Source organism: Ovis canadensis, chromosome 13, assembly GCF_042477335.2.
Source record: "Ovis canadensis isolate MfBH-ARS-UI-01 breed Bighorn chromosome 13, ARS-UI_OviCan_v2, whole genome shotgun sequence".
NCBI lineage: Eukaryota > Metazoa > Chordata > Mammalia > Artiodactyla > Bovidae > Ovis > Ovis canadensis.
In genome coordinates, this window is record NC_091257.1 from 26020006 (window position 1) to 26046118 (window position 26113).

General features: G+C 42.4%; 2 protein-coding genes and 1 long non-coding RNA gene across 3 annotated transcripts in view; 2 read left to right on the forward strand and 1 right to left on the reverse strand.

The window, feature by feature from the left end:
• Positions 1 to 14905, forward strand: part of LOC138417303 (ankyrin repeat domain-containing protein 26-like) — a 78061-nt gene extending 63156 nt beyond the window's left edge. The window contains exons 27-29 of the mRNA XM_069547146.1: positions 5592 to 5882; positions 13562 to 13607; positions 14744 to 14905. Coding sequence (XP_069403247.1) covers positions 5592 to 5882; positions 13562 to 13607; positions 14744 to 14787 — 381 coding nt within the window. The 3' untranslated portion in view covers positions 14788 to 14905. The remainder of the gene's footprint in view (positions 1 to 5591; positions 5883 to 13561; positions 13608 to 14743) is intronic.
• Positions 14906 to 15911: 1006 nt separating this feature from the next.
• Positions 15912 to 26108, reverse strand: LOC138417307 (uncharacterized). Its single transcript, XR_011248066.1, has 2 exons — positions 25472 to 26108; positions 15912 to 17876 (listed from the first exon to the last, which is right to left on the reverse strand). It is a non-coding gene; the product is annotated as an uncharacterized lncRNA (long non-coding RNA).
• Positions 17722 to 26113, forward strand: part of FBH1 (F-box DNA helicase 1) — a 46126-nt gene continuing 37734 nt past the window's right edge. The window contains exon 1 of the mRNA XM_069547150.1: positions 17722 to 17918. The gene's annotated coding sequence lies outside the window, so the exon portion shown is untranslated. The remainder of the gene's footprint in view (positions 17919 to 26113) is intronic.

Here is a 26113-nt window from a genome sequence, read left to right on the forward strand (position 1 = left end):
GTGCATCTGGAAGTTCTCATTTCACATACTGTTGAAGCCTCACTGGGAGAATTTTGAGCATTACTTTGCTAGCATGTGAGATGAGTGCAGTTGTACAATTGGTTGAACATTCTTTGGCATTGCTTTTCTTTGAGATTGGAATGAAAACTGACTTTTCCAGTCCTGTGTCCATGGCTGAATTTTCCAGATTTGCTGGCATATTGAGTGCACCACTTTCAAAGCATCATCTATAGGATTTGAAATAACTCAACTGGGATTCCACCACCTCCACTAGCTTTATTTGTAGTGACACTTCCTAAGGCCCACTTGACTTTGCAATCCAGGATGTCTGGCTCTAGGTGAGTGATCACACCATTGTGGTTATCTGGGTTGTGAAGATCTTTTTTGTATAGTCCTTCCATGTATTCTTGCCACCTCTTCTTAATATCTTCTGCTTCCTTTAGGTCCAACCATTTCTGCCCTTTAATGTGCCCATCTTTGCATGAAATGTTCCCTTGGTATCTCTAATTTTCTTGAATAGATCTCTAGTCTTTCCCATTCTATTGTTTCTCTTTATTTCTTTGCATTGATCACTGAGGAAGGCTTTCTTATCTCTCCTTGCTATTCTTTGAAACTCTGCATTCAGATGATTGTATCTTTTCTTTTCTCCTTTGTCTTTAGCTTCTCTTCTTTTCTTAGCTATTTGTAAGGCCTCCTCAGACAACCATCTTGCCTTTTTGCATTTCTTTTTCTTGGGGATGGTCTTGATCACTGCCTCCTGTACAATGTCACAAACCTCCATCCACAGTTCTTCAGGCACTGTCTATCAGATCTAATCCCTTGAATCTGTTTGTCTTTTCCACTATATAATCATAAGGGATTTGATTTAGATTATACCTGAATGGTCTAGTGATTTTCTGTACTTTGTTCAATTTAAGTCTGAATTTGGCAATAAGGAGTTCATGATCTGAGCCACAGTCAGCTCCCAGTCTTTTTTTTTTTTTTTTGCTGATTGTATAGAGCTTCTCCATCTTTGGCTGCAAAGAATATAATCAGTCAGACTTTGGTATTGACCACTTGGTGATGTCCATGTGTAGAGTCGTCTCTTGTGTTGTTTGGAAGAGGGTGTTTTGGTATGACCAGTGCAGATTCTTGGAGGGCACAAACCAGGAGCCAGGAGAAAGGGGCAGTGTCCCCATAAGAGACTGAGCCAGACTTGCCTGTGAGTGTCCAGGTGTCTCCTGCAGAGAGGCGGGTCGACAGTGGCTTGCTGGGGGTCAGGGGCACTGAATACCGCAGTGCATGAACAAGTCCTTTGAAAGAGGTGGCCATCACCGTCATTACCCCTACCATAGTTTGACCTCAGGCCCAACCACAGGGAGAGAACACAGGCCCACTCATCAACAAAAACTTGGATGAAAGATTTACTGACCATGGCCCTGCCCATCAGAATAAGACCCCACAGTCAGTCTCTCCCATCAGGAAGCTTCCATAAGCCTCTATCCTTATCCCTCAGAGGGCAGACAGAATGAAAACCACAATCACAGAAGGCTAACCAAACTGATCACATGGATCACAGCCTTGACTAACTCAATGAAACGACGAGCCATGCTATGTCTGGCCACCCAAGATGAAAGGGTCGTGCTGGAGCGCTCTGACACAACGTGGTCTGCTGGAGAAGGGAATGGCAAACCACTTGAGTATTCTTGCCTTGAGAACCCCATGAACAGTATGAAAAGGCAAAAAAATAGGACCCTGAAAGATGAACTCTCTGGGTTGATAGGTGCCCAATATGCTACTGGAGATCAGTGGAGAAATAACTCCAGAAAGAATGAAAAGATGGAGCCAAAACAAAAACAACGCCCAGTTGTGGATGTGACTGGTGATGGAAGTAGAGTCCGAAGCTATAAAGAACAATACTGCATAGGAACCTGGAATGTTACGTCTATGAATCAGGGTAAATTGGAAGTGGTCAAACAGGAGATGGCAAGAGTGAACATCGACATTTTAGGAATCAGTCAACTAAAATGGACTGGAATGGGTGAATTTAACTCAGATACCATTATATCTACTACTGTGGGCAAGAATCCCTTAGAAGAAAGGGAGTAGCCATCATAGTCAACAAAAGAGTCCGACATGCAGTTGCTATTGCTATTGCTAAGTCACTTCAGTCGTGTCCGACTCTGTGTGACCCCAGAGATGGCAGTCCACCAGGCTCCCCCGTCCCTGGGATTCTCCAGGCAAGAGCACTGGAATGGGTTGCCAATTCCTTCTCCAATGCATGAAAGTGAAAGGTGAAAGTGAAGTCACTCAGTCATGTCCGACTTAGCGACCCCATGGACTGCAGCCTACCAGGCTCCTCCATCCATGGGATTTTCCAGACAAGAGTACTGGAGTGGGATGCCAGACATGCAGTACTTTGGTGCAATTTCAAAAATGGCAGAATGATCTCTGTTTGTTTCCAAGGCAAATCATTCAATATCACAGTAATCCAAATCTATCCCCCAGCCACTAATGCCGAAGAAGCTGAAGCTGAGCGGTTCTACGATGACCTACAAGACCTTCTAGAATTAACACCAAAAAAAAGATGTCCTTTTCATTATAGGGGACTGGAATGCAAAAGTAGGAAGTCAAGAGATACCTGGAGTAACAGGCAATTTTGGCCTCAGAGTACAAAATGAAGCAGGGCAAAGGTGAACAGAGTTTTGCCAAGAGAGTGCACTGGTCATAGCCAACGCCCTCTTCCAACAACACAAGAGATGACTCTACACATGGACATTAGCAGATGGTCAATTTTATGTGTAAAATACCCTATTTTTAACAAATAAATGTTGGCAGTTTAAATTCCAGAAAGATGACAAAATGATGAAAAATTATTTTAAGTTCTTTGTAGGAAAGTCATTCATTTTGAAGTCTATCCTGCCTGGCATCAGGTTTATAAACTGTGTTGACTATAAATGCATATCACTCATGAACACATGAGAAATACTTTCTTTTATTTCTGTGCTCACACTCTGAGCTCTGTGCTGTCCTTTTCTTAAGAAATGACCTCTGTCTGTAGCTGAGTCATGTTTCCTAAGCCAGGTTCCTCTTTATCAAACTTCTAAGAAAATCCCAAAGCCCTTTTGTATGTCTTGATCTCGGTTGGACTTCCCGGATGGCTCAGACAGTAAAGAATCTGCCTGTAATGCAGGAGACCCAGGTTCGATCCCTGGGTTGGGAAGATCCTCTGGAGAAAGTGAGAGTGAAAGTGCTCAGTTGTGTCTGACTCTTTGACACCCCAGGGACTATACAGTCATTGGAATTCTCCATGCCAGAATACTGGAGTGGATAGCCTTTCCTTTCTCCAGGGCCTCTTTCCAATGCAGGGATTGAACCCAGGTCTCCCACATTGCAGGTGGATTCTTTACCTGCTGAGCCACAAGGGAAGCCCAAGAATACTGGAGTGGGTAGCCTATCCCTTCTCCCACAGTCCATGGGGTCACAAAGTGTCAGACATGACTGGGTAACTAAGACTTGGTCTCTGTTAGGTCAAGCAAGCAAGCAAGCGGTATTTTTGCTGCCAAGGTTCTCTTTAAAGTGTTTGGTGTCTTGTGAATTTGATTGGGGCTCATGCCATTGGAAAAGCTACCCTCTAAATTTGAGGGAAGCATCATACTTTGGGCTTCCTGTGAAGCTTTGCAGGATGATGCCTTTAAAATTCTTAGGCTCTTAAGATCCTTAAAGGAATCTGAGGCACCAGCTTGAGTCTTTCCAGGGTCTTAATGAAGGGTTTTACAGCCTACAGGTTTTACCTTTAGACCATGTTTTCCTCGACAGCACCCTAGGTTTGATCTTAGCCAAGAAGCCATTTCTGTCTTTTTGCATCATGTGACAGTTGGACAGGTGGAGATGCTGTAAAGGGGATACAGATATTGAACCCAGTGAGTCCTGGTTCCTTTATATTTAATAGTGCCTTTTTTTTTTTGTCTCAAAGCTTATCCTTCTCATTGACTTTACTTTCAGCTGCTTCATAGCAAGCATCTCCGCCTCCCATGTTTTAGTGTCATTTTCTTCTCTTGCCTAGAAGCCGTCACTGGCAGCCTCTTCAAGGGCCATCAGGCTTCTGTTTACAAAGTCATGAAGCCCTTTGGGTTTTCATTTCTTTCTCTGCATCCATTCAGGTCCCACCTACATCCAGGTTCAAAAGCATTCTCACGTGTTTTAGTTCTTTTTTAATGGCAATACCTCATTTTGGGGCATCACTGACTCAATGGACATGAGTTTGAGCAAGCTCCAGGAGTTGGTGATGGACAGGGAAGCCTGGTATGATGCAGTCCATGGGGTCACAAAGAGTCAGGTATGACTGAGTGAACTTCACTGAACCCCATTTTTAATATCAGTATGTGTGCCAGTTATTTATTGCTAACAAATTGCATTAGAGATCACCCAAAGCCTAGTGACTCAAAACAGCATTTCCTTTGTTCACAAGTCTGCGCTGGGGCAAGGCTCAGTGAGTGAGGTCAGCTCATCTCTTCTCCAGTCCTTATCAGCTGGGATGTTGTGAAGGTGGGGACCAGGCTCATTTGAAGGCTTGTTCATGCACATGCCTGGCAATTGGAGCTGGCTTTTGGATGGGTCATTAGGTGGGGGGCGGTCAGTGGGGACACTGACATGTGCTCAGCATGTGGCCCGGGCTTCATCATAGCGTGGTGACTGATGCTAAGAGTGGCTTCCCCACAGAGCAAAGTCAGAAGCTATTTCATAGCAGTTCCCCCAGACTCTGTCCACTAGAATCAGTTACTGAGGCCAGCACATATTTAAGGGGAGGGAATTTCATGAGAAAAGTGTCAAAGAATTTGTAGACATGTTTGAAAACCACCAGCTCCACTCACCTCAACTTACCAAGTAATCATTCTGTCTAAATGAAAGTTCTTTCCAACTCTGTGTCGCTGAAATTCCAGCAAATATTTTTTGTGTGTTTTGTTTGCTATGTTCTCTTATTCTGTGGAAAGCAACAAAGGGTTACAAGAAAGAGGCATTTTTTTGTTGTTCAGAAAAATGTATGGATCATCTCACTAAATTTTTAGGAGAACAAGGATATCTTTAGCCTTGCGAATCATTTCCGTTTGGAATGCAATTCAAATTAGGAAAAACTATTTCTAGTTCAGAAAAAGGCTTATTGGATTAGAATCCATATTTACAAGATTTAGTCATTAGAGTCTTATTTTCACAATCTTCTTTAGGGAGGCATTTATTAACTCAGCCCTAGATAACTCAATACAGTATACCTCTAACTTCTTTAAAAACTATGGGACATATTGAGGGGAAGGAGCAAGAGACGTTCTACTAAGAGGTGACTTGCAGTCATTTCATGGAGGAAAGATAGAAAAGTTTTATTATAGAACAATAAAAGAGTGTAAAATCAAGTGCAAATGTTGTGTGACAAAGATGACGACAGTGAAGAATACACTTTGTGACTCTTGGTGACTTCTTTCTTGATTCTCTGAGTAATTGCTGGTCCTACATTCAACAATACAGATATCATCATGTTTATTTGATCCTCCGTTTGTATGAGGCTGGGCTCAGTCCACTTCCCTCATTACCAAATGGTATTTGTTTTATTCTTGCAGATTGATGATCTTCCAGCAGAGCTGGAAACTGCACGTTCAGAATGTCTGCACATGAATGCAAAAATTCAGGTTCTTCAAGAGGAGTTATTATCAATGAAAGGAACACAAAAGAAATGTGAAAAACTAGAGAAGAATAAAAAGAAGTTGGAGCAAAAAGTAGTGACTCTCAAAAGTCATATAGAAATGAATATGATAGAATACAGTCAAGTAGAGCAGTATAAACAGGAGATTGAAGAAAGAGTGAGGCAGGATCTAATAGAGAAATTAAGAGAAATCAACATGTTTTTACAGGTTAGTTTGTTGATCTATCATGTACTTGAATTCACCTCGCTGTAAATTACATTTTGGATCTATACAGCTTATGTGTTTCCTCTGTTTCCCTTAGGACAGTTTGTTTTGCAGATTTCTGGAAGGAAGGGGGCACTTGTCTCTCCCTGAAGAGAGAAATATTTCAGTTTCCATCACAGTTATCACTAAATTGATCTTTCAGAATGACTGTCACTAGAGGATCCTTTTATTTATAAGACCAATTGGTATAAAACAAGACCATGAGGAAGGAAAAAAATACTGTGGTTTAGAATGGGTACCATCCTCTTGAATTATTCTCAAGTTGTCTTGTTCAGTTTTTAAAATTTTAAGTTGATCTTATTCTTTGAATTATCAGGTTACATAAGTACTTCTATAACATTGATTCCACTTTAATTTTATAATTCGCATTTAATTCATTTCACATTGACCATGATTATTTTGAAGTTTCACTTTTCTTTTTTTCACATTTAAAATTGCTCTCTGAATTACTGACTCAAAACTAAAGGGAACAAATATAATTATTCAGGTTATAATCATTAACAAACGAAATATATCTTTTAAAATTTGACTTAGATACAAGCAGCATCTCAAGAAAGCTTAAAGCAGTTACAAGAGAATAATATTGCTTTGAAAATAAGTCAGATGGAACTCAGAATTAAAGAGTTGGAATTTGAACTCTCCAGGACGAAAACTTCTCAAGCAGAGTTGAAAATATATAGGAAACTCTACCTAGAAGAACTAAAAATTAGAAAGTCATTGGAAAATAAGCTAGACACGTAAGTCAAAACACAGAATCACAAAATAAATTTAGTTCATTAATTTGTCTCTAAAGCCTAATTTTTATAGAGCCAGGTTCCTGAAATTAGTAGGAAGTGAAAGCTAACTAGATAGCCACTGCTAGAGGGCACCCTAAGACAAATTAGTAATACTATATCCTTGTAAGTTTTCCTACACTATGTAAAATCATGGTTATGAACTCGGGGGAAATGAACATAGAGGTGAATGGCAGGATAATTCACAAAGTGCCTAAAAATAACATGGTGACTTGACTGAGGGCGGTGTGGAGGATGCAAAGGGCAGATCGCGGCACCTCCAGTGCCGAGTCCAGGTTTCCCTACTGCCTGAAAGCAGAGCACTCCTCGGAAGCCTTTCATAAGTCAAAACAGCATAAACCAAAGCAGCAGGGACCCGAGGACACATTCTGCTAGTAGATGCATAAAATGAATGTGGTGCTCCCAGACAGGGTTCAGGGCGGTGGCGACTTGATGCTGAGACGTGGGGTGTCGCTTCCGGGGAAGGAGCTCGGTGGGGCTGGTCTCCCTGTTTGTGGAACACAAGGCCTCTTGCTGTAAAAACACGCACTGAACACCGTTTCAGCTTTTTGCCTTTTTAAATGAAACCAAAAATGCTCTTCAAAAATTTTCTTTTTATTATGAAAAATAGGTGCCTATGTAGGCCCTTCGTAGAAGTGAAGTAACATAAAATGAACTTTGGAAAAGCAGGGGATGCTTGTAATCGTTCCTGGGGCTGTTTTAGCCCTTTTCAGTCTTACCCAATGACTTTCTCATCCTACCCTCGAGATTGTGGCTCTAGGTGATTCCTCAGAGCAAATGCTTAATTTTTCTGAGGTCACGAGTGAAACATTTATACAAGGGTGGTGAAAGCACATACTTGAAAGTGGCTTTGTGGGATGGTGTGTTTCTTCATCCCTGAACTGTTTCCTGGAGGCAGGTGTGTCCCAGAGGCAGCAGGTGTCACTGTGAGGCCACCTCCCTTTCTCTCTGACGCCCTTTCTCTCCTCTCCCAACTGTGACTTGTTATTTGAGGAGCCCCAGATACGTGTGTACTTCTTTAGAGCAAGGTTACAGCTATCATTGTTTACAGGAGGTCTGCTCTGTGCTTTCAGTGTTCAAACAGTGTAGTGGGACATTCCATTTACTATATGGCAACTTTAAAAATGGAAATCATTTAGGGAATCATGCTGTAAAGAGCAATATTGCATAGGAACCTGGAATCTTAGGTCCATGAATCAAGGCAAATTGGAAGTGGTCAAACAGGAGATGGCAAGAGTGAATGTCAACATTCTAAGAATCAGCGAACTAAAATGGACTGGAATGGGTGAATTTAACTCGGATGACCACTATATCTACTACTGTGGGCAGGAATCCCTTAGAAGAAATGGAGTAGCCATCATGGTCAACAAAAGAGTCCGAAATGCAGTACTTAGATGCAGTCTCAAAAATGACAGAATGATCTCTGTTCGTTTCCAAGGCAAACCATTCAATATCACAGTAATCCAAGTCTATGTCCCAACCAGTAATGCTGAATAAGCTGAAGTTGAACGGTTCTATGAAGACCTACAAGACCTTTTAGAACTAATACCCCCAAAAGATGTCCTTTTCATTATAGGGGACTGGAATGCAAAAGTAGGAAGTCAAGAAACACCTGGAGTAACAGGCAAATTTGGCCTTGGAATACAGAACGAAGCAGGGCAAAGGCTAATAGCGTTTTGCCAAGAGAACGCACTGGTCATAGCAAACACCCTCTTCCAAAAACACAAGAAGACTCTACACATGGACGTCACCAGATGGTCAACACCAAAATCAGATTGACTATATTCTTTGCTGCCAAAGGTGGAGAAGCTCTGTACAGTCACCAAAAACAAGACCAGGAGCTGACTGTGGCTCAGATCACAATCTCCTTATTGCCAAATTCAGACTTAAATTGAAGAAAGTAGGGAAAACCACCAGACCATTCAGGTATGATCTAAATCAAATCCCTTATGATTATATAGTGGAAGTGAGAAATAGATTTAAGGAACTAGATCTGATAGAGTGCCTGATGAACTATGGACTGAGGTTCGTGACATTGTACAGGAGACAGGGATCAAGACCATCTCCATGGAAAAGAAATGCAAAAAAGCAAAATGGCTGTCTGGGGAGGGCTTACAAATAGCTGTGAAAAGAAGAAAAGCAAAAAGCAAAGGAGAGAAGGAAAGATATAAGCATCTGAATGCAGAGTTCCAAAGAATAGCAAGGAGAGATAAGAAAGCCTTCCTCAGCAATCAATGCAAAGAAATAGAGGAAAACAACAGAATGGGAAAGACTAGAGAACTCTTCAAGAAAATTAAAGATACCAAGGGAACATTTCATGCAAAGATGGGCTCAATAAAGGACAGAAATGGTATGGACCTAACAGAAGCGGAAGATATTAAGAAGAGGTGGCAAAAATACATGGAAGGACTATACAAAAAAGATCTTCACGACCAAGATAATCATGATGGTGTGATCACTCATCTACAGCCAGACATCCTGGAATGTGAAGTCAAGTGGGCCTTAGAAAGCATCACTATGAACAAAGCTAGTGGAGGTGATGGAATTCCAGTTGAGCTATTTCAAATTCTAAAAGATGATGCTGTGAAAGTGTTGCACCCAATATGCCAGCAAATTTGGAAAACTCAGCAGTGGCCACAGGACTGGGAAAGGTCAGTTTTCATTCCAATCCCAAAGAAAGGCAATGCCAAAGAAAGAATGCTCAAACTACCGAACAATTGCACTCATCTCACACGCTAGTAAAGTAATGCTCAAAATTCTCCAAGCCAGGCTTCAGCAATAGGTGAACCGTGAACTTCTGATGTTCAAGCTGGTTTTGGAAAAGGCAGACGAACCAGAGATCAAATTGCCAACATCTGCTGGATCATCAAAAAAGCAAGACAGTTCCAGAAAAACATCTATTTCTGCTTTATTGACTATGCCAAAGTCTTTGACTGTGTGGATCACAATAAACTGTGGACAATTCTGAAAGAGATGGGAATACCAGACCACCTGACCTGCCTCTTGAGAAATCTATATGCAGGTCAGGAAGCAACAGTTAGAACTGGACATGGAACAACAGACTGGTTCCGAATAGGAAAAGGAGTATGTCAAGGCTGTATATTGTCACCCTGCTTATTTAACTTTTATGCAGAGTACCTCGTGAGAAACGCTGGGCTGGAAGAAGCACAAGCTGGAATCAAGATTGCCGGGAGAAATATCAATAACCTCAGATATGCAGATGACACCACCCTTATGGCAGAAAGTGAAGAGGAACTAAAAAGCCTCTTGATGAAAGTGAAAGAGGAGAGTGAAAAAGTTGGCTTAAAGCTCAACATTCAGAAAACAAAGATCACGGCATCTGGTTCGATCACTTCATGGGAAATAGATGGGGAAACAGTGGAAGCAGTGTCAGGCACTATTTTGGGGGGCTCCAAAATCACTGCAGATGGTGACTGCAGCCATGAAATTAAAGATGCTTACTCCTTGGAAGGAAAGTAATAACCAAACTAGATAGCATATTGAAAAGCAGAGACATTACTTTGCCAACAAAGGTCTGTCTAGTCAAGGCTATGGTTTTTCCAGTGGTCATGTATGGATGTGAGAGTTGGACTGTGAAGAAAGCTGAGTGCCGAAGAATTGATGCTTTTGAACTGTGGTGTTGGAGAAGACTCTTGAGAGTCCCTTGGACTGCAAGGAGATCCAACCAGTCCATTCTAAAGGAGATCAGTCCTGGGTGTTCTTTGGAAGGACTGATGCTAAAGCTGAAACTCCAATACTTTGGCCACCTCATGCGAAGAGTTGACTCATTGGAAAGACTTTGATGCTGGGAGGGATTGGGGGCAGGAGGAGAAGGGGACGACCGAGGATGAGATGGCTGGATGGCATCACTGGCTCGATGGACATGAGTCTGAGTGAACTCCGGGAGATGGTGATGGACAGGGAGGCCTGGCGTGCTGCAATTCATGGGGTCGCAAAGAGTCAGACAGGACTGAGCAACCAAACTTAAAAAATGCAAATCATTTTGGGAATCATGAACAAAATTGGTGTTTTCCATCTTCTCCAGCACTGATGGGAGGCTGGCAGTGATGAGCACCAAACGAGGTGGAGAAACAGCAGGAAAGATCTTTACTGAGCACTCTCACCACTAGGCCAGTCCTGGAGCCACCCTGGCACTGAAAATTTCAATAATACTTCAATGTTCCTTATGAATCTTTCTCCAAAAGCAAATGTAGGATTTTGTACCTCAATTCCACGCCCTTCAAATAACAGCATGGTGACTTACTTGATCAAGATTAGTTCTACAATCTTTTTTTCCTTGGGTTTAGGATTTCTGATATGATTCTTATTTTTAATTTGAACTTCTGGACTGTTTGTTTGACTTATGTGCACTAAGTAAAAGCCATAATTAACTGTGCTAATCAAGGAGAGAAAAATTTTATGATTTTTTTTGTCCTAGATTTCTATTTTTGAGATACTTATTAACTTCTTAAATTTCTTGAAAAGCTGTATTTAAATTCTACTTTAGAAATGAGATCTTATACTTTCAGATATTTGACCTCCTTTGTAATTGATTTCACTTTGGCAAGTGTTCACAATCATCTCCAAGCTCTGCTGGACCCACTGCAGTTTTTCTACCCCTAAGCATAAGTGAATGACTGGCATCCAAACACTAAGCACATATGGAATTTTTTAATTTGAAGGAATCCTAGATAAATCCTTTTTATGGATTAAACAAACTTGTAACACTTGTAACAGAAGATTAATTTCTACTTTTAGGTTAACATTTTTGTCATTTTCTTACACAAGAGTGCATCTTTAATTTCTATTTTACTTAATAGCCTTGTTATTTAAACTTCTAAAAAGTATTTTCTGAGCAATTGTAGAATGTTTCTAAATTTGTTATTCAAGCAAACATGAAAAAAATTTAAATGAAGCTCACTTTTGTCTCTATTTCAACAGCACCTGGATGATTGATGACTAAGAGAGCAATGATGCGGAGTCTTTAAGTTGCAGCTAGTTTTCATTGTGTAACCACTGTGATTAAAATATCCATTTTAGTCAGAGCACACGGGTTTATGGTTTTGACGTGTTTTCATGATGGCTATGGTGCAGAAAAAAATAGCCCTTGTTAAGTGCAGTCTCAACCTGTTTGCTCATTTGGCTTCTTGCCATCATAGAAGAGCAATCTAACGTTTCTTCGACAGCACTGCAGCTACTTTGGGTCTTAGTACTTGAGAGCCGTGAAACTGGAAAACGTGCTTTAGCTGTGCAGTCACAGCAGGCCTCCAAACTTCATCCCAATCAGACACTTACTCCCGCAGGCCTAAGAGGAGGAAACTAATGTTCAATCCCCGAACCAGGGGCAGGCTGCCTACAGCAGACTCAAGATCACGGTGCTGTGGGCACATACATCTTTTCAAAGAAGAGATTCGGAACCAAGCAAGCACTTCTTAGTCCCATGTCCCATACACACCTGTTAGGTAAATCTCCTTGCTTCTCATGAGGAAGGTAGGAGTATAAGTCCTTCCCTTGAAACTTCAGGCTGAGGAAAATGAAGTTCAACTGTAATTTCTGACCGGATTTAGATTATAGTTGAGATTACACTCATACTTTTTGTATATACCAATTAACGATGAGAGCTCGGATAGAAGTATGCTAAATAGTAAAGAGAGATCTTATTTGTGTTTTAAATTGTGTCCTAAATAACTCAAAACATGGATAATTCATTTTGCTGACTCATTTTAACAAACCAGGTTTTATCTGGAGGAAATGAACATCATTTTTAGACTAATCTCTTCAGTTTTGGCCTGCTTGACTCAACTAAAGATTTTCTTTTTCAAGTTTCCTGTCCTGTGTTTAAAAAAATATCTATGCTTTACAAATTAACTATATCGACTGCTACAAATAGGAGTTTGATACTGATTTATTTTGTTCATGCATTTAAGACATATAATTTAAAACATTTGTTAAATGCCACAAGCATTACTGAACTATGTAACAAGGTTTTACATATTCATTTTCTCTATGTTTAGTTAAAAATCTATATGTGTTTTCTTAATCTGAGGAAGTAGCTGGCATAGGACTGTAGACTCTTTTGTAGAATTGTAACTTTGACTAAATGAATGACTCTCATACCTTAAAAAAAGTTTTGTTTTTTCGAAGAAAACCACCTTTAGAGACAAGCATAGAGTCATTTAGCTAAAGGAGTGGCCAGAGACATCTCTATCCCTCAACCCTTCAGGGACCCCATGGGACCTTCCCCTTCTATGGGACACAGTTCAGGAACTAACACTTGGGAGAGAATCCTTCTCGCTAAACACCTTTAGAATGAAAACTTGCTGGTACATTGTTTTCTGGTGTATAATTTTCTCACCTTTCTATGCTTTTGCTAAATGGAAAAGTTTAAGGAAAACTGCAGATGTGTTCTCCTTATTAATATTTGACTTCAAACTACTTCATTTGAACATGACCCTCACCTAGAAATCAAAATAAAGGTCTCAGAAGGAGCTGTTAAGGGAGAAGATGGTGATCTTGTGGGTCATTACCAGGATTATGGGTCATTCCCTAATTCTCTGAAATTATGTGTACTCGATAGACTGATATTTATGCTTTTATCAGATTAATTTAAATAGCAATCCATATATATGTTCTCTGTTACCTAAAAGCAGAATAAGTAGGAATTCATTTTCTTTTATTTATGTGATTATTTTTCTACCTAAGTAATCTTCAAGTTAGGTCTAGTCTCTAAAAGTATTATTTAAATGTCACATGTAATAAATTATATGTCATTCCTATGATAATATCTCTTGTTTAACTTAAACATAAATAATATTTGACTTATTTCAGATGCAGCAGGAGTTGGACAGGAGTATAACCAGAGAACTAGAAGAAGGTATGTTGCCAAAACGTATGAAGTAAATTTAGACATTGATTTCTGAAATACATGGTAAACAGTCAGTGGCATCTCCTTCCATTGTTTGGATAACAGTTGCTATCTTAAATATTTTTTCTTACATATAGCTAATGAAAAATGTGAAAGCATGAGCAGTCATAGTGAAAAATGGCTTCTTCCTCATTTATTCACCATGTTCCATTGCTTGAAAAACCATCCCAAAAGGTCTATGTATTTCTCTTATTTCTGGCTGTTTCCTTCTTCGGCTGCCTCCATCCCTGTGGAACTATCCGCCTACACCCTTCACCATTCTCAGAATACGTGGCGCTCACCAACTTCTCAAGTGTCTGACAGTGGTTAAGGCTAGGAAACCCAGACTGAAGCAGTCACATTTGTGTAGCTGTCACTTGGTGAGTGACTTTAAAATTTCTCTCTCGTTGACTTTGTCACCAGTTTATCTTTCACCCTCAGGAAAAGCTCCAGACACCCACATCAATTTGGTTCCTGCCAAAGTAGTTGACCGTATCTCTTTAGCACCTTACTCTGTCCCTCCGCTCTGCATCTAACCAGCCAGACTGGGTAGGATCCCACAGGTGCAGTTCCTCACCTCAGGTCTTTGTACATGTTTTCCCCCTCTACCTCTTGTACTTTTTCCTGTCCTTCAGATAGCTACTTACACATCACCTCCATCAAAAAGCTGGCAGTACTGACACAAAGCTGGCAGTCTCTTTTGAGCGTTCCTTGTGCCGTCTTTTATATCTGTCTTAGTATTTACGACTCTGTATGGAAATCGCCTGTTCATCAATTTTTCCAGTTTAGGGCGTATCATTTTTCAGGGTGCAGTGGGTCACCTTCATCTTGTAATTCCAGTGCTTGTCACAGCACCTTTGCACATAGTTATTGAGTACATGAATGAAGAATGAGAAAACCAGAAGCCCTGATACTCAGCCACACGTGCGACCATGAACAGATTATATAATTGTAATCTTGTTTTTTGTATTGTGTCATCTATAGATATATTTCATTCTTCAGAACACTTGGAAAGGTCTCAGTTTTGTTTTGTCTTTTTCTTAACTAATACTTAGTTAACTCAAGTATTTTAGGTAAAGAATATAATTCTTTCCTTTTCTTTCCAGTTGATGCTGAATTTGCATCTAATTCCTTTAGAGTATCTCCTTGAGGATCTACAGATGGGTCAACTGTATATGAGGACCTACTATTGAAAACATCACAAGAATATGTACCGACTTTGAAGAAAAAAGAAATGATTTTAACAATAAATAGTAAAAGTTTCCGTACGGGACTGTTTACATGAAGTTTTCATTGTTTCCCATTAAACATGATGAGAAGTTATTTAAGAAAAATATTTTCATATTACATATGATAAAAATGTATATAGTATTTTAAGCGATGTTTCTCTGCATCTAACTTAGCAGACTTAAAAACCAGCACTGTTGAGTTTTCCATATTCAAAATGATACTGTTAGTCACTCAGCCATTTCGACTCTTTGTGATCCCATGGACGAGCCCGCCAGACTCCTCTGTCCATGCAATTCTCCAGGCAAGAATACTGGAGCAGGGAGCCATTCCCTTCTCCAGGGGATCTTCCAGTCCCAGGGATCAAACCCAGGTCACCAGAATTGCAGGTGGATTCTCTACCATTTGAGTGGCCCTTTATGAACTCAAACTGAGCCCTAATATCAGCTGTTTAAACAGCATCCAAACAACCAGACTTGTCATTAATATTTAGTGGTGTTGATTGATAGCTTTTTTGTATTTTCCAGTTTTTATCACTATATATAGACCTAAAGATTTAGATACTGCTGTTATGGCTATCATCAATGTTTTGATGTATTACAACTGTTAATAGTGGCATAAAACTTACTATATGTAACTTTAAACATGGATTCATAGGTCTTTCCTCATGGAGAATTAAGATTTGCCTGAGTTTTTGCCTTTGCAATGAGTTAACTTTAAAAAAAATTTTATTTTTAATTAGAGGATAATTACTTTACAATATTGTGATGGTTTCTGCCATACATTGAGTTGAATCGGCCATAGGTATGCATATGTCCCCTCCCCCTTGAACCTCCCTCCCACCATCCTCCCCATTCCACCCTTCTAGTTTGTCACAAAGCACCAACTTTGGGTTCCCTGCATCATACAGCAAATTCCAAAAAGACACATGTACCCCAGTGTTCACTGCAGCACTATTTACAATAGCTAAGACATGGAAGTAACCTAGATGTCCATTAACAGATGAATGGATAAAGTATCTGTATATTATTCAGCTATAAAAAGAAGTGCATTTGAGTTGGTTTTAATTTTGATTTACTTTTGGAAACAGTGTTAAAATGACAGAAAAGTTCCAAGTGCCAGACAAACAAGACATTTTTGCAAAACTCCCCTATCTCCCATATATCCTCCTAAGGTACCATTTATATTTCTTAGTGTTTTTTGTTATAAGTGCCCCTCCTTTCCCAAGTCACCTGTTTTTCAGAAGATGCCTTTTTGTCCTACTCCCTGTCATTTATTAAGTAGTATATCAACTCCCAGTTGTAGTCACCCCTTCAAGTCACATTTCTTCGTGAACCTCTGCATGTTGTTGTTATTGTTCTGTTGCTCACTCATGTCCATCTCTTTGCAACCCCATGGACTACAACATGCCAGGCTTCCCTGTCCTTCACCATCTCCCAGAGTTTGCTCGAACTCAATGTCCATTTAGTTGAAGATGCCATCTAACTATCTCATCCTGTCGCCCCCTTCTCCTCCAGCCGCAATCTTTCACAGCATCAGGGCCTTTTCCAGTAAGTCGGCTCTTCCCATCAAGTGGCCAAAGTATTGGAGCTTCAGCATCAGTCCTTCCAATGAATATTCAGGGTTGATCTCCTTTAGGATTGACTGGTTTGTTCTCCTTGCTGTCCAAGGGACTCTCAAGAGTCTTCTCCAGCACCACAGTTTGAAAGCATCAATTCTTCAGCACTCAGCCTTGTTTACGGTCCAACTCTCACATGTGTACATCATTCCTGGAAAGCTATTTAAATGTTTTTTTTTTTCTCATGGTTATCTGCTCTTGTCAATTTAACTGGCAGATTCCCAATAACTGAACCTAAGAGGGTGGAGGAAGCGTTTTCCTCCCCATCAGTTCCAAGAGCTGACATGTTACTAATGCTCACTTAATCCTCGATCCCCTTGTCTTTCTGTCCTTTCAGTGATCTGACTTGGCAGAACTCCAGTTTTATATGAGACAGATGATCCTTCTGCCTTGACACCCTCTCCAAACATCTCAGTGCTGCACTGCCCAGTGATCCTGCTACTTTTATTTAATTTGTATCTTCTGATAAGGATTTCAGATCTCTTCGCTACAAACTTCTCACCTCCCTTCTCCCCTCTCACTTGTAGCAGACAATCTTAGGTCCCACAACAAACTTCTTGAAAGGTTCACCTGGATCCCTAGCAGTTCTAAACTGTCTTCCCTTTCTTTCCTCAAAACTACTCCCAAGTCACTGATGACTACCACATCGCTGAATCAAAGCTGCACCTTTCCTGCCCTTGTCTGAATTTCTCCTACCTCTTGGCGTTCACTCTAACTGACCTCTTGGAGACATTCCCTCCTTTTGGCTAGGCTTTCAGTATTCATTCCTTTTATCCTGAAGGCACGGACAGGTCATTGTGATCAGAGACACAGTTCTTATTAAATAGCTCACAGTAAACATACAGGTGTTGCCCCCTCGCCCAGGACTGCACCTGGGGCCGTGTGTTGAGAGCAGCTCAGCTGTTCCACACCAGCAGATGTAGAACGGAAGGAAACCTTGTTCCTGCTGCTGAGAAGGGCCTTCTCCTCTCCTGGGAAGGATGTCCTCCTTACTCTGGCCTTTGGTACATAAGTGAAGATGTCACCCACCCCAAAAAGGGTCCTTCTACCCAATGTTTCTCTGCCAATGGAATGAGTTGAGAAGCAAAGGAACTGAAAAGTGGGAGCACCCACTGTACAGTCCACACTCTCCAACAGGCCATGGGGTGGGGCTGCTCTGTAGGGCTCTCATCAGCAGGGGAGTGGGTGGAGTTGGCAGGGTTCTGGGGAGCAGAGATAGGCACAGCTGCTCCAGGTAGTGGGGTTCACAGGGCTCATTGCCATCTTGCACTAAGGTGTCGTGTGCAGCGTCTCCGCACACAGCACCCCCAGCCCAAGCAGGAGTATCAGCCAAGCTGGTTCACACCAGGAACTGGGGTTTGAAGACCCGGGAGCAAGGCCTCTGCAGGAAACACCTGGCAAGCAAGAGAAACCAGACTAAGCACAAGGGAAAGGAGGTTAGTATTTTTATTCCTAATATTGTTTTTTTTTTGTCTTTTTAACCTGGTAACTGTTTATGGGCTTTGCTGGTAACAAAATCTCTCCAGAAGCCTGATCTGGAGTCTCCAAGGTTCTGGGCCTCATCCCTTCTTGAAATATAAATTCTTAGGGAGACGGAGCACCTTCGGGGGACCTACTCTGGGCTGTAGCCTGCTCCTTGGGGAGATGAGACTATGAATTCTTTCAGATAGGAGCTATTAACTAGATGAATGGCTGCAGATGTCTGCGCTGAAGAGTCTCAGAAGATCTGGGCTTTTTACAAAACCGCTGAGAAATCCCAGGGAAGTTTATTTTCCCACAATTTCCCTCCTTGTTCCTAGAAGAGTTTTAGGCCGCAATTCAGCCACTGTAACCAGTCCAAGGAAACTTGAAGCTGATGGGCACCAAATCCTTTGGGCTTGTCTTGGGCAACATGTAATCAGCAAGACCCTTACTGAGCAAAAGAAAATGGTCTCAGCCGAAGTTCCCCAAGTCTTAGATTCAGGAATCTAAGCAAGTCCCCCCAAATTTTAGGGACTATTTTGGGAAGCAAGGTGGCCTCCTCCTTGTGTTTCCATATTAACCTTTTCTACCTGATCCAGGATATTGTAGGGAAGCAAAATTTGTCACCTCAAAATGTGTCTCTTTGGCAAGAGAATGATTTTAGGAAGAATATTTTTAAGAAACAAAAGACTCAAAGCCTTTCTTTTGACCGCCTCCTTAAATGTTGAATAGTTTAGATAAAGGGGCTGGCCCAGGAAAACAGCTACTACCAGAGATACTGAGAAAAAATGTGGGCCAGGTGTGGTCAGGGGAACTCCAAGTATTTAGAGAGTTCCAAACACTTGCTTTTCCATCTCCACGTGCATCACCTTCCTCCACATTCTAGTCCCAAACCACTACACACAATATTCTCCTTTGTTTCTAGCTGAAGATGGTATTTAAGGTGAGGGTTTCAACCATTCTGGTGAGTTACTCAGGTTTTCTGGTTCTTACCCATGTATACAAAAGTATACATGTTGTTAACCTTTTGTTTGCTTTTCTCCTGTTAATCTGTCTCATGTTAAGTCGCTTCTTAACCAGCCAGATGAACCTAGAAGGAGAAGTTTTTGTCCTCCCCCGCAGGACACACCTGAGCACAGGTAGTTATGCTCATTTACAACTGGCATAGACTTTGCCTCGTCTGCAAGGAAGAGATCTCTGGTAAACTGTTACCTATACAGCAGCACCAGCCAGTGAGCTGACACTCACTTGAAGGCCTTAGACATAAGTAGCGTCATCCTGTTACCAAGTCCTATTGCTTCCCACAGGATGGGCCGATAAATAGAGAGATGAGTTGTTGGGGCAAGGAACAGCAACTTTGTTTGGAAAGCTGGTAGATCAAGATAATGGTGGACTCATGTCCGACAAGAACCATCTTGCCTGAGTTAGAATTCAGGCTTGGTTTACACTGAAAGGAGAGAGAGTAAAGTCAAACCTTTCCTGGTTCCCATCAGCCTCTGAAGGGAATGTGTTAATTCCCTTCCTGCAGTCATTGACAGGTGGGCTTGGTCAGGTTGTTTCCTGGGAGGTAAACCCAGGTATTTCAGCTTAATCCTCATTATGCAGGAGGCAGGGCTCCCAGCAAGGATCAGCTACGTATAAGATAAGCATAAAGGCAACATACCTTTAGTGCTGAACTTGTAATAGAATACAAAAGGGTCTTCCCTATTACAGTTGTTCACTTCAGCAGAAGTCAGGGACAGATTTCATACTGGCTTTTGTGAAAGAAAAACCATGGAGTTGGTAACACTCTCTAATTTGAGCAAACTCCATGAGATATTGAAGGACAGGAGAGCCTGGCATGCTACAGTCCATGGGGTTGCAAAGAGTTGAACATGACTTAGCCACTCAATGACAATAATGCTCCCTAAAGAGCTCTCTGAAAGAGCCAGAAGGCCATTAATGAGAGTGACATTGGCATGTCTCAGCCTGGATGGAATCTGACCTTCCCATCATCTGTTGTCCTAATGAAGTCCTCCAAAACATCTGCCAAAAACTCAAGCTACTTCTCGGACCACCCCTGCCCTAAATAACTTGTGATTCCGTAAGGACAAATATTTCCTGGCTTGTATCAGAGTCGCTCACAGTTTTCATCAGGCAATTTCTGACAACCTGTGGCCTTTTGTCTTCATAAACCCCTGACTCCTTTTCGGAACAATTTCAGTTTAATCTGAATCTCTGTTTCCCGAATTGCAATTTTTTTTCTCCTTCCAGTTTTATTGAGATGTAATTAACATGCAGCAGTGTATAAGTTTAAGGTGCAGAGCATAATGATTTGACTTACACGACGATTACCACAATGTATTTTACTATAATTATAAACATAACTATATTCCTGCTGCCTGGATATAGTGAAACGTAACTAGAGCCACACTGCTGGAATACAGTAGAATTTTTAAGGTTCTCCAAAGGGGGAATAAAGACTGTAGGGGATTCGCTATTTATCTATCCATCTGTCAGGAGACCTGAAATCTGTAGAGTGAGCCAGCAGACTGGAGATTCAGGGAAGAGTTGATGCTGCAGTCTTGAATCTGAATCCCCAGAACAATAGTCTGGAAACTCAGCCAGGGTTTCTATGCTTCAGACTTGAATTCCTTCCACTTTTCAGTTGTTCAGTCGCTAAGCTGTGTTCCACTCTTTGTGACCCCATGGACTGCAGTCTTCAGGGCTCCTCTGTCCTCCACTGTCTTTTGGAGTTAGCTCAAATTCATGTCCACTGAGTCGGTGACGCCATCCAAGCATCTTGTTCTGTGCTGCCCCTTTCTCCTCCTGCCTTCAATCCTTCTCAGCATTAAGGTCTTTTCCGAGAAATCGCTCTTTGCATCAGGTGGCCCAAATATTGGAGCTTCAGCTTCAGCATCAGTCCTTCCAATGAATATTCAGGGTTGATTTCCTTTCGGATTGACTGGTTTGATCTCCTTGCAGTCCAAAGGACTCTCAAGAGTCTTCTCTAGCACCACAATTTGAAAACATCCTTCCACTTTAAGGAACTTCAGTATTTGGGCTTGCAGCCTTCAGCTGATTGGATGAGGCCCATGGACATTACGGGGGGTAATCAGTTTTATTCAAAGTTACTGATTTAAATACTAATCACATCTAAAATATACCTTCACAAAAGCATCTAAACTGACTGGAAAAAATGAATGCATTTCTTGGTAAGCCAGAATAAAGAAAAATATGTGGCTTAGGTTTCCTAAGGACAAAAATAATTAAAAAAAAAAAAACATATTATTGGAGTATAGCCAACGAACAAAGTGGTGATAGTTTCAGGTGCACAGCAGAGTGACTCAGCCACACAAATACATGCATCCATTCTCCCCCAAATTCAGGGAAGGGTTTTTAAAGGCACCGTTAGGGGTGATCAGATATAAAGCCTGATAGCTGGTGTACATCCTTCTGGATTGGTTGGTGGTGAGCTAATTGGGTGCTTTTAGGAGTCAGTATCACCAACCATCAGGTTTCAACTGGTCTGGGGTCTACATAGGTGTAGTCAGCATGCGGTTAACTTTTTCCACCTGGTGGGGGTTTCAGTATCTGCAGAACTCCAGGATATGGCTCAGAATGCTATCTACAGCCCTTGAGGAGGAGTTGACTTTGATGTTTTAACTATTGTTATTTTGTCTTGGGCCATTTTCATTTGTTTCAGCATTTTCTCACTTCTCTGATTACGTTGCTCTTTGGGACTTGGGCAAAGCCTCAGAGGCTAAAGCTTCTCTACAAACACGAGGCAGGTGCCATGGGGAGGTCTTCACAGTGTTCTGCTCCATTTCCATTAGTTTTTCTTTTTGTGTGTCCTCCTTTATTTTAAATAGATTCAAGAGGTGGAGGGAATGTTCCTAGTTAGGAGTTTTTCATTTGTTACCCACCTAGTCTGAAAAGTCTAGAAAAAAATCTATCTTCTTAAAATACTGTGTGTCATATTCCCCCACCTCAGCTATTCAGTGTGTATCATGTCCTTCAGAAGCTGCACACCCCAAACCAACCAAGTCCAGAGTCTAGTCTCTGTGCCGGATGCTAGAGATTCGAAAAGCAACAAAATGTGGCTTCTTCTCTCTCGTGGGTTGTTACTGGTTGTCATTGGGCCCCTCAATGCTCATGACCCATTGGACTGAATAAAGGTACTTTAGGAAACTGCAAATTTAATCGAAGGAAGCCATAGGAATGACCCCTTAGCATCTGAGATATTTATTAGGAGTTGGAGAGATTTGTTCTAAAGAGATATAAAGCCTTGTTCCAGCAGAGAACAATTTTTTAAAAATTTCATTGAAGTATATTTGACTCACAGTGTCGTGTTAGTTTCAGGTGTACAGCAAAGTGATTCAGTTATATATAAATATATATCTCCATTCTTTTCAGATTCTTTTCCCATATAGGTTATAATACTGAGTAGAGTTCTCTGTGATATACAATAGGTCCTTGTTGGCTATCTGTTTTATGTGTTGTTGTTGTCGTTCAGGGGCTCAGTCTTCTCCAAGTCTTTGTGATTCCATGGACTGCAGCACACCAGGCTTCCCTGTCCTTCACCATCTCCCAGAGCTTGCTCAAACCCGTGTCCATTGAGTTGATGATGCCATCCAACCATCTAGTCCTCTGTCATCCCCTTCTCCTCCTGCCTTCAATCTTTCCCAGCATCGAGGTCTTTTCTAATGAGTTGGCTCTTTGCATTAGGTGGCCAAAATATTGGAGGTTCAGCTTCAGCATCAGTCCTTCCAGTGAATGTTCACGATTGATTTCCTTTAGGATTAACTGGTTAGATCTCCTTGCAGTCCAAGGGACTCTCAAGAGTCTTCACCAGCACCACAGCTCAAAAGCATCAGTTCTCTGGTGCTCAGCCTTCTTTATGGTCCAACTCTCACATCCATACATGAATACTGGAAAGCCAGTTCAGTCATTCAGTCGTGTCTGACTCTATGCGACCCTATAGACTGCAGCAAGCCAGGCTTCCCTGTCCATCGCTAACTCCTGGAGCTTGCTCAAACTCCTGTCCATCGAGTCGGTGATGTCATCCAACCATCTCATTCTGAAGTCCCCTTCTCCTCTCCCTTCAGTCCTTCCCAGCATCAGGGTCTTTTCTAATGAGTCAGTTCTTCACATCAAGTGGTCAAAGTATTGGAGCTTCAGCTTCAGCATCAGTCCTTTCAATGAATATTCAGGACTGATTTCCTTTAAGATTGACTGGTTTGATCTTCTTGCAGTCCAAAGGACTCTGAAAAGTCTTCTCTTTTGAACACCACAGTTCAAAAGCATCAATTCTTCAGCTCTCAGCTCTTCTTTATGGTCCAACTCTCACATCCATACATGACTACTGCAAAAACCATGCCTTTGACTAAATAGGACTGCTTTGGTATTACTTAACTACCAACACTATTTCATGTTTTTGTTTCTTTTATTTTTTATTGGGGTATAGCCAATTAACAATGTTGTGATAGTTTCAGGTGAACAATAAAGAGACTCAGCTATAGATATAATACATGTACCCATTCTCCCCCTTGGAGAAGACTCTTGAGAATCTCTTGGACAGTCAGGAGATCAAACCAGTCAATCCTAAAGGAAATCAACCCATAATATTCATTGGAAGGACTGATGCTGAAGTTCCAATACTTTGGCCACCTGATGTAAAGAGCTGACTCATTGGAAAAGACCCTGATGCTGGGAAAGAATGAAAGCAGGAGGAAAAGGGAACAACAGAGAATGAGATGGTTGCATGGCATCACTGACTCAATGAACATGAGTTTAAGCAAGCTCCAGGAGATGGTGAAGGATAGGGAAGTCTGGCGTGCTGCAGTCCATGGGGTCACACAGAGTTGGACAGGATTGAGCAACTGAACAACAATTCTCCCCCAAACCCCTCTCCTATCCAGGCTGCCACATAACATTGAGCAGACTTCCCTCTGCTATACAGTAGGTCCTTGTTGGGATAGCTAGTGAATTTGAGACAGTCATGTACACACTGCTGTATTTAAAATGTTTTGGTTTTTTTTTGTTTTGGTAATGCTGGGAGGGATTGGGGGCAGGAGGAGAAGGGGACGACAGAGGATGAGATGGCTGGATGGCATCACTGACTTGATGGACGTGAGTCTGAGTGAACTCCGGGAGTTGGTGATGGACAGGGAGGGCTGGCGTGCTGCTATTCATGGGGTCGCAAAGAGTCGGACACGACTGAGCGACTGAACTGAACTGAACTGAATGTAGTAACGAGAGTGAACAAAAAATCCAAAAGGAGAAACCAAGATACATGAAGGCTGGAATCTTGAAGAAGTGCTTCACAGAGGGAATGAATTCAGGGTAGAAGGGACATGAGAAAGTGAGTAAGCTGAGAACAGGTAAAATGTCTTGCTGTAACTGCACTTCCTAAGCACACAGTCAAATGAGACTTGCCCTTCTGATGGTTGTTTGGGGCGGCTGTTTCTTTATCCACAGAACTTTTTTTAAAAAGGTAATACGCCTCCACTATATTTGGACCAACTTACTAGCAGCAGAAGAAAATGTCTTGGGCTCAGTTAGCCAAAGCCCAAACCTCAAAACGTAAGCAGGCGTATTCCCCCATGCCAGTGGGCAAGGTGCGCTTTAGTTAGCTGTATATCTTTCTGATGTTCTTCTTGTTTATGCAAGATCAAGAATCCCTTGTGGATTCATTCAGGAACTTTATTATGGTATGAGTCTTCAGGTGTTCAAATGTCTAAGGAGGTGGACAGTCAGTACTGAAGACTGTGTGCATCTATTAATAACAGAATGCAATTGCTTTGCATAATAGTTACAGGTGAGCATGGTGACGGTGGCGCTCACGTGCTAAAACTGCACAGAGGACCCCACACACCTGTGCTCATCTATATACCTGTGAAATGTGAGCAAGGGCCCTGATAGTAGCAATGTCATAGCAGTGTCAGTTTCTTCTTATGACTGTACTCGAGTTGTAAGACATTAACTTTGGGGCAAGATGGGGAAAAGGTGCATGGGACTTCCCGGCTGTCTTTGCAAATTTCTGATAAGCTATAACTAGGGATTTCAAAACAGAAAATTAGAACAATGTCATCTGTGCAATAATCATTTAGTGAGATGTTTCCAGAAAAACATCACGCCTGGGACCCTTGCTATAGGCAGTGAGTGAGTGATAGTCGCTCAGTAGTGTCCCAATCTATGAGACCCCATGGAGCCTGCCAGGCTCCTCTGTCCATGGAATTCTCCAGGCAAGAATACTGAAGTAGGTTGCCATTTCCTTCTCCAGGGGATCTGAATATGTTCGTTACAGCTCTCTGCTCTATCATGGGAGGCAGTCTGAAACAGAAGGCTGGAGCAGTTAACCTCACAAGGACAGCAATGATGTTCTGTAGGGGAAGCCTGAGAGCAATGATGTTCTGTAGGGGAAGCCTGAGAGCAATGATGTTCTGTAGGGGAAGCCTGAGAGGCAATGGTGTGGAGGCTGACCAAGAGTGGGAATGTAAGATCGGCAGGAAAAGGTGGGGGTCTCTCTGCAAGGCCCACCACTTACCAGTCGGTCTTCCAGGCAGTCGACGGCGGCGCCCCCGGGTCAGCAGGTACGGCACGCAGTCCGGGTGTCCCATGGAGGCAGCCTCGTGCAGAGAGAGTCCGCTTGTAGTCCTGGTTGACGGCTTCGATGTCCAGGTCCCGGGTGTCAACCAGATAGGCCAAGATGTCCCAGCGGCTGTGGCGCGTAGCGTGTGCAGGAGCGTATCTCCGGCAGGCCCCGCGCACTCCGCGCGCCCAGCCGGGTGCAGCTCCTCTCATCCAGCACCAACCAGCACAGCCGCCGCGGAACCCGGAGCGCGGTCATGGCCACGGTCTCGGGTCCGGCGGGAACGCCCCGCGACCCTCCCCCGGGCCCCGCCTCCGAGGTCCTCCTCCACCCTGCCTGTCAGGACCCTTCCTCAGACGCCCCGACCTTCCCCCGACCCAACCCTGAGGTTCCCGGCAGACCACGCGACCCGCGGGCCGCAGCGAACGCACGCGCGGAGACTACCGCCCGCACTGGTTTCACTTTGAGGAGAAAGACTAGGTGAACCCCGGGGACCACCACCGCAGGTCCAGTCACAGGCGGCACGAGCCCGCGAGGACTGGGTAGGGCACGTGCGGCCCCGCCTGGGGCCCCGCCCTCCGCGGCCGGTCCCGCCCA